At 45.3% G+C, this 9,195-nt stretch overlaps 1 protein-coding gene across 1 annotated transcript; it reads right to left on the bottom strand.

Moving 5' to 3' along the window:
- Positions 1 to 1,675: 1,675 nt before the first annotated feature.
- LOC103213269 (melanoma-associated antigen B1-like) lies at positions 1,676 to 2,692 on the bottom strand. The gene has a single exon (XM_007959107.1). It carries the CDS (start codon positions 2,690 to 2,692, stop codon positions 1,676 to 1,678), a length of 1,017 nt encoding a protein of 338 aa, XP_007957298.1.
- Between the last annotated feature and the right edge of the window lie 6,503 nt (positions 2,693 to 9,195).

Genomic DNA, 9,195 nt, shown 5'->3' on the forward strand with positions numbered 1-9,195 from the left:
ACAACAAAACAAAAGAAAACAGAACAAACAATAACCACGAAATCATTCAAAATGCTGCCTGGCAAGTCAAACTAAGTAAATTTTCCTCCACTAGAGAATCTGTTATTTAATTTTGGTGAGGGGGCATCTTCCTCACCTGTATGCAACTCAGGACTCCTAGAATTTGTGACAAGGACCAATGGCTTCACTCCTTCCCTGCCTCCCCTCCATCCAGTTAACCCTATTTTCATTCATTTTGTGGTCACTAACAACCTGGAACAACCTTGCCCTCCCTCTGTGGTTGTTAGAGGTCCTCAAGTAGACTGCAACTCACACCAACACAGTATGATAGCTCCATCGGGTTTCCTAGGCTTAGAGTTTGCCAAATTACACTCAATACAACCTAATCCTTTTAAAGTAGTGGGCTCTGTCTCTCCCAGCCCAAGGTGAAGAGTTCTAGTCCAATCACTGTATTTCTGAGAAACTCCCTGGACATGCTGTGTGTAAAACACTCAGTCAGTGCATGTGTTCAAGTGCAGGAGGGCAGGAGCACAGGACGCCATCCAGCCAGGCCCTAGGTGGGGATTTCTCTCTGGTTTAGCCATAAACCCGGAGCAACTGTGCAGAACCATTCTCCATTCCAGGTTCAGTGTCTCAATGCTGAGAAACACTGTGGGAATATCTGGCCATGCACACACTTCCCACAACTACAACAGACCCCATCACACACCTCACAACCACCCCCACACACACCCCTCCACTGTACTTTGCTCCATGAAACCTAATTTAAGACGCCCTCTGGAATTGCAGTTTCACAAAGCCCAAAACTGCCCTGACTCAGAGCATTTATGCCTCCCTACCTTGGAAGGAAGGTTGGGCAATCTACTTCTGTAGTGATACCGCCTCAGAAACCCAAGGAGGGGTCGCTATGAGTCAGGTCCGACTCGACGGCATATAACAACAACTCTCATCTGGAAGTCCTCACTTTTCACTTGTCCTTTAGGCCTTAGAGTGTAACTTGACCTCTTATTTATATGATAGCTGCTCCTGGAATCTATAACTTTCCATGGACAAAGCCTTCTATTTTTTAGCAAACCCAGTTCTATCAGAGAGTCTTCCAGAGAGCACACGCTCAACTAACACTTGGGCAGAAGAAAAACAGGCAGTGAACAAGAATTCTAATTTATTATGATCAAATTCATCATATATTCTTAAATGATACAGATTTATATATGTATGTTTTAATTTTCAAAGCAAAAATTCATAATACAATCTATGAATGGATTACCGTTTGCCTGCCCCCCTCCTGCACTTTGTGACCCCAACTATTTTACTGTGAAGTTCTTTTGCATTTTCACAGAAATTCCCATTACAATTACATGTTATTTTATTCTGGACCATTTAAAAAAATGAATTTTCAATTTCTTTTACAAATGCCAAAACTATGCTAAAATTGACAAACAGAAATAAATGTATAAAATCATGTCACTGAGAAATGTACCATATAAAGCAAATACATATTGTAATAAAGGGACATCTAAAACATAGCCTCCAAAAATACTATATCAAAATTACTCATGCAGAACAGGAACAAAAGATATACATTTTATTCCTTCCAGCTCAACCTTGACCTCTGCTACTTAGAAGGCTGATAGCTCTTTTCAACTACAAAGTGAAGTATCTGTCTAAGACTTCACTACATATGGGAGGAGCTGCTTGACATGGCCTTGGAACTTGCATTGGCCATGCCACGATTTCTAGCCCTGGCTACAACTCTGGCATGGGCTCTCTCTGCCTCATCTCTCAAAGCCTCTTCATACAGATCAGGGAAGGCACTGGGCACGGAATCATTGACCTTGGCCAAAATTTCTAGGACTTTCATCTTGGTGGTTTCAGCATGTGCCCTTGGACCCCACAGGAATTCATAGCGTGGAGGATCACTATTGGGCACCTGCCGGTACTCAAGGTACCCTTCCTGCACCAAATCTTTAGTGAGGAGCTTCTTGGGCTCCCCAAAGATTAAGTGCCTTCTCCCAGGATAGATCCCCAACACATTCAGGAATTCCCAGGTCTCTTCCTCAGTGATCCGGTTACCTTTCATGAAGATCAGACCCAGGAGGTTCATCAGGAGACCTGTCCTGGGTATCCCCATGTTACCATATAAAGTCCCTCCACTACTGATATCCAGCTGGCTAATAAGGGCATAGGTGCCACTACTGGGGTTGACTTCCCTCAATTCAAGGCCAAAGCCTATCTCTAGGCGCTCAGTGGTTCTCCTCAGGATCTCAGGGAAGTGCTTCTTATCCTTTTTCTTGACAATCTTCAACATGTCTGCCTTCCTAATGGGCCCTTTCATTACATACTTCTCCATCAGGAAGTGTGACAACATAAACACCTTCCAAGATAAAGGATCAGTGTTGAGGGTTGGCACCTGGGAGGGGCTGGGTCTTTCCTCATCTTGGCTCTCAACCCCTCCATCAGATTTTTTGTATAAAAGAGCTGAAGCAGGAGTGGGGGTGACTGGGGTTCTCTCAGACTCCTGCAAAATGCTAACAGGGGAGCTTGGGGGACTATCCCCCAAAACAGGAGAGGAAGAGGGGAGCATCCCGTGGTCTTCTTCTGTGGCCTGAGCACCCTGGAGACCCTGGGATTCACCTCGGGCATGCTGGCGTTTCTCACGGGCACGGAGCTTGCTCTTCTGACCACGAGGCATGATGAGTGTCTTGAGAACCCTGCAGAGGAAGTTAGTCTGAGCCTTAGGTCATAGCTTAATAGATCTGCCTCTGGCTTACTGGGTCTGACATCAGATGAAATCACTGGAGCTTTTTCTCTTCTTCAGAAGACGTTAAGGACCTTTATATCAATTGTTGGCAGGGCCTGAGTCCCCTTCCCTTTACTACTCTGATGGTAATATCTTAACCCTTCCTGTAACCCACGAGAAGGAAATGAACAGGAACATCAGCCACCACTCCTGGCAGGGACATCCACGGCTGACAATGCATGCTGAGGTCCAGTCAGTCCTCAGCCAAGCCCCTGAGTTTGACTCCAAGGAGGAACTAAGTTTCAGCCCTCTGCTGACATGTGACCACTCCCTCCAAACAAAGCTCTCACTTCTCTGTGCTCCACAAGAAGGAACTGAGACACGTATCTGGCTGACATCTATCCCTGGGCATCCGATGGCTGAGGGATTCGGAAGTGCTCTCGTTGTATGAAGTGGGAGATTCCTGCAGTCCTCAGGGTTCTTACCTTGACTTCTGGAATGACCTGGAAATCCTCCCTCTGCTGTCAGAAGACTGTCCTCTTAGACCAAGGCCCCCAACTTCCGGAGACTCCTGAGGATGAAATGAAGGGGCACCACAGACTTGAGTCCTGCCCTCAGCCTCCTAGGGCCAATCCCGGGGAGAGGACCCGGGGAACCCCTCTGTACTGGGGTGTAGAGTCTTCTCAGTCATCACCTGGACTCCATATGTTGCTGTTGTTAGGTGCCGTCCAGCCGCCTCCGACTCATAGACACCCTCGGCACAACAGAACGAAACACTGCCCGGTCCATATAAAACCAAAACCAAACTCTTTGCCGTCCAGTCGGGTCTGGCTCATAGGGAACCCTCCTCGGGTTTCCGAGGCGGTATCACTATGGAAATAGATTGCCCAACCTTCCTTCTGAGGAGTGGCTGGTGGGTTTAGGGCCTGAGATTTCTCCGTCTACTTGCCTGATACCGGTAGCCTCAGATCCAGGCCTTCATCCCCTGGACACTGAGGCCGACGTCCGGGGGTGTTGGGCTTATCAACCAAGCTTGAGGCCTCCCACCGCTGAGGGGCGGGGCGGGGCGGGGTTCTGGGTCTCGTCTGTCCGGAGTGGGAATAGCCCAGCAGTTCTAACTCAGGATACTCACCTTGCCACCTGACAGGTCTTGCAGCGCCTTTCTCTGCCGAACAAAAGCTGCCTCTTTCACCTCGAGGTTTCACCCTCACACCTCCCAGCGGGTGACGTCCCCACGTCACTTCCGGCCACGTCTGCGTAGGCTCTACCATGATTCGCAGCTGGGGCGGGGTTTTGTGGGGATCCCTCTTTTCCTTGACGTGTGTGGGGGATTGAAAGGGTTCCAAGAGAAGTCAAGTAGTGGCCTTTTATTGACACCTGTTAGGGCTTGGAAGGGCTGCCTCACTGAGAATACTCAGCTAGCTTCAGATTTTGTTGTGTTGTTATGCGCCATCGAGTCGTACCGACTCATAGCGACCCCCTCCTTGGGTTTCCAAGGCAGTATCATTACAGAAGTAGATTGCCCCATCTCCCTTCCAAGGAGTGGTTGGTGGGTTTGAACCGCCAGCCTTCTGGTTAGCAGTCAAGTGCCTTAGGCACTATGCTACCAGAGAAGACTCAGCTAGCTTCAGAACAAGACCTTTATTTCCTGCACACCCCTAGTCCAAAGTAAGGGAGAGTCTGAAACTAGCAACCATGTCTGGGGCCTCCCAAGGCCAACAGTAGGGGCCCAAGCTCTAAGGATGTGGGGTGGTGATGGAGGTGCTGAGATGATGAGCTTCTCAGGAGGTGGGGCTCTGTGGTGAACCACTCAGTCCTCACTCAGCAACTTACCTTCATTCCTCCTAGGTGCTGGGCCACCTCTCTGCTGATCTCTGTCCACACCCCATTCCCTGAGACCAAAGACCAAAGACCGTTCCTTGAGACTCTTGATGTAGAACCGTGGATACACCTCATCTGGTGGTTCACGCCTGGGGTGCCCAGGGCTGGCTGCCACCCTGGAGGAGCTGGAGGAGTTTGACTATAGAGCCCCTTCTCTTCTGGGGTTAGAGCCCCTCAGTCCTCATTCAGGGACCTCACACTGATTTTTTTCAGGACCTAAATTTGTCCCTAATCTGACTTCAGTTACTCCCTCCACTCCAAAGACTCTGAAAACCCTAAATAGAAAGTGAGGGGGAGTCTTACCTGACAGCTATATACCTGGGTTTCTTTGGCTGACATCAGGGCTGTGGTACAAAGATTCAGGAACGTGTCCCTACCTTTACTGTGTGTGATCCCTGTCATACTAGCTATTCTATTTCACTCCATCCTTATATTTTATTAGAATAATTATGAAAAAGGCCAGTCCTCATTCCCCAAACAGGTTTCAGATGGTTATTAGCACAATGTTTCCTGCCACACTGTCTAAATTAACCCAAACATTTATGGTCTCTTATTCCTGTGGTAATGCCACTTGTCCTCTAAGGTGCTGCTTCAGATTCTGCAGTGGGGAAGTGGAAATTCATTGTCACAAGCCACACTGGGAAGAAGTGAGGGTAGAAATACAATACTTTTCCTCCAACTGATTCTGTTGTTCATCTTTAATTGCAGGATACAGACGTGTTTCAACTTCAGGGCACACCCCTACCTGCAACCACTCAGGTGTTCAACATAGACTTAGTGTCCCTTAGAGCTTTCACATTTGTGTTGTTTTGCGGTTGTTACTGATATTGTTCGTTCTTTGTTACTTTTTTTTCCTCCAGGGTTAATTTTGAACATGGGAAACAGCAGCCCAAGATTGATTGTCATCTCGGCTCTTACTGGTAAGGCTTTAAATCTGTAAACAGTTAAAGAACTATTGCTATCTTTAGTACTCCCTGGATGGCACAAAGGGTTCATCACTCTACCATTAACTGAAAGGTTGGCAGTTTGAACGCAGTCACAGGCACCTTGGAAGAAAGGCCTGGAGATCTGTTTCTAAAAGTCACAGGTTTGGAAACTATGGAGTAGCTGAGCTCTGCACACATGGGGTTCCATGAGTTAGAACTGATTCCAACAGCAACAAGCAGCAACAATATTGACATCCTTATAATATTCTCTTCCTCATCAATAAACATAGAATACTGCTTTATTTGAGACTTCCTTTTCCTAAATTTAGCTCTGGTGGTGTAGTGCCGAAGGCATTTGACTTCTAACCAGAAGGCTAGTGGTTCAAACCCAACAGCTACCCCTTGGAAGGAAGGTTGGACAATCTACTTCTGTAGTGATAACACCTCAGAAACCCAAAGAGGGGTTGCTATGAGTGAGATCCTTCTCCACAGCAGTGAGTTTGGTTTGTTTTTGGTTTTTCCTAAATCTATCAGGAATTTGTTATATTTGCCCCTACAAAGATATTGTACATTTCTCTTAGGTTTCATTTTAGGTGTATGTTATAAGTTGTTGGTATTGTGAATGTAATATTTCCATTACATGTTCTAATTAGTTATCTGTGTGTGTGTGTGTGGCCCAACTCATGATTTTGCTTAAGTGATTTTCTGTACACCTGCTTTCTGAGGTTCTTTATAGAAACCGAACAAAATACACTTCCATCCAGTTAGATCGGACTCATAGCGAACCCTCCTTGGGTTTCCGAAGCGGTATCACTACAGAAGTCGATTGCTCAACCTGCCTTCTGCAGAGTGGCTGTGAGTTTGAACCACCAGCCTTCTGATTAGCAGTCAAATGCCTTAGGCACTACACCACCAGAGCTCCTGAGATCATTATACTTTTGAATATTTGGTGAACCAATTACTTTCAATTTTTTTAATAGAGCATCATATTGTTACCACTGGTGGCTAATCTGCTGCAAAACACTTCCCTAAAGTGTTAAAGAACAAAGATGGCATTTTGAAGACTAAGGGGCTCCTAACCCAAGCCATGGTCTTTTCACTCACCTAATGTGCATAAGAAAGCTGGACAATGACTAAGGAAGATCAAATAAGAACTGAAGATTTTGCATCATGGTGTTTGCTCTGGTTACCTAGTGCCGCTCTGACAGGAATATACCACAAATGGGATGGCTTGAACAAACAGGAGTTTATTCTCTTACAGTTTGGGAGGCTAGTAGTCCAAGTTCAAAGTGCCAGGCTCTCAGGGCTAGGTGAAAGCCCCTCGGCCTTGGGCTTCAGCTCTGCCTCCTGCTCCTGGCCCAATGAAGCTAGAGGCTTTTCTTCACTCAGCTGCTGGCTGCTGAGGCTGACAACCCACAGTCGACAAGTAACAAGGAACAGTCCCGATATGACCAAACCACACAACAGGTCATTAATTCAAGTCCATTAATAGTCCTAAGATCGGCAGAGCATGGCAGGCTGCTGAATAACAACTCGGCTACATGCAGGGTTCAAGCATGCCATGCTCTAGAGACCATTCCCAACGCTGTTTCTTATATACGGGAAGCAGACCACATATTATCCAAAGGCAGCTACTCAGCTACTCACAGTAGATTCCACCGTGGAGTTGATTACAGTCTCATCATGGGGAACGCTACATCCAGCTGCCCAGCCACTCAACCAGGCCTAGCTAAGTTGACACACAAACTTAACCACCACAGTTAAGAATATTGAATATGGAGAAGAATATTGAATATGCCATGGACTGCCAGAAAACACTCAAATCTGTCTTGGAAAAGTATAGCCACAGTGCTCCTTGGAAGTGAGGATGGTGAGACTTGTCTCCCACACTTTGGTCATTTTATGAGGAGGGACCAGTCCCTGGAGAAGGTTGTCATGTTTGGTAAAGTAGAGGGTCAGCAAAAGAGGAAGACCCTCCACAAGATGGATTGACACAGTGGCTACAGCAATAGGCTCAGACATGACAAAGATTGTGAGGATGGTGCAGGATCAAGCAGTGTTTATTCTGTTAGGCGGAGGGTCTCTACGAGTCAGAAGTGACTCGAGGGCATCTAACAAGAACAATGGAGCTTTTAATCACTGTTCAGAAAAAGATATGCTGCTTTTTCCATCTCTTCACACTGAGGAGTATTTCTGTATCTTGTCTCCCTTTAGAAATTGAGATTTGTTTCTTTGCTGAATTCCCTTAAAATCTCCTTTCCTCCCTAATTAAAATGTGATTAAAGGCACAGTCAGATTGCAATTAAGCTAGTTTTGACCTCCATACAATAAGCGCTTAGAATCTCTGTATATTTCTGATTTATAGTGCAATTCCTCAGTATTAGTGATTGATATACTCAGATCACCACAAGAACAATGACATTTGTATTTAGAATAATTTGCTGTTCGAAGCTTAAGAATTGTAGAGAATCATGTTTCATGTTATCATGTGATTTTTATTACACAAAATAATCAGAAACAAACTTGGTTAGTAGTTAGCATAAACTTCTTGCCTGTAACATTTACATGTCTGTCTGTCTATAATCTGTTAGTTCTTGGCAAAAAAAGTAACATGTGAAATTTTTCCACTTGTGTAGTTCTCACTAACTTAACTTAGGCCTTTTGAGATTATTCGATTTGGACATAGTGGGCCAGACTCATTCTTAGGAGAATCTGTTCTCTAGCAACTTTACACCAGTAAGCAAGCAGAAACCAAATGTGTGACACTCGGTATGAGAGCTTTTAGAGACAAATCTTATGGTTAAGGATATTTTCTGTTCTATGAAAACTGAAGCAAAGCTTGAAAAGAGAATGAATAAAGAAATAGTATTTCCTTACCTCCTGCCATATTAGTTAGCAAGTTAAGCATTTGACATGCCCCCAAAACTTTTATTAATAACTCTCAATAGTTCTTCAAGAGGCATTAGCAAAAACCTCAGTAATGTCATTAAGGCTTCTCCTTTCCTCCTCTCCTTTTCTTTCTTCCTCTTGACTCAATGGCAGTGAGTTTTTGTTTTGTTTTGTTTTTCCTTTAATAACATTGTACAGTTATTCTTATATAAACCAAAAAAGCCAAACTAGTTGCCATTGAGTTGATTCTGATTACCTGGGTGGTGTAAATGGTTCATTGTTTACCTACCAATGGAATAGTGAACAGTTCAAACCTGCCCAGAGGCACCTTGAAGGAAGGCCTGGCAATCTGCTTCCATGTCACAGTTATGCCCACCCAATGGCACACACTTCTACTCTGCAACACGTGGGGTTGCCATGTTCTTACGTAAAAACCCACAGGGGTCATGTTGATTCTGATTTCCTATGGGACTGGTGCATTCAAACCATTGACCTTTTGGTTAACGATGCTTTAACCAGTGTGCCGCCAGGACTACTAGGTCGTACACATTTATGATCCTATCAGCAGCATCCAAGAAGCTGTTTCACCACAGTGCCATCAACACAGTGCAGCAATTCAGTTGCTTTTTGTGAAATTTCCTTAGTTTGATGACTCTTTTGAAGTTTGAGTGGCTAAGGCACTTGACTGTTAACCAGAAGGCTGGCGGTTCAAACCCACCAGCCACTCCTCGGAAGGAAGATGGGGCAATCTACTTCCAT

The sequence above is a fragment of the Orycteropus afer genome, unplaced genomic scaffold (assembly GCF_000298275.1).
Source record: "Orycteropus afer afer isolate SDZICR_OR568_19922 unplaced genomic scaffold, OryAfe1.0 scaffold01485, whole genome shotgun sequence".
In the NCBI taxonomy this organism is placed as follows: domain Eukaryota; kingdom Metazoa; phylum Chordata; class Mammalia; order Tubulidentata; family Orycteropodidae; genus Orycteropus; species Orycteropus afer.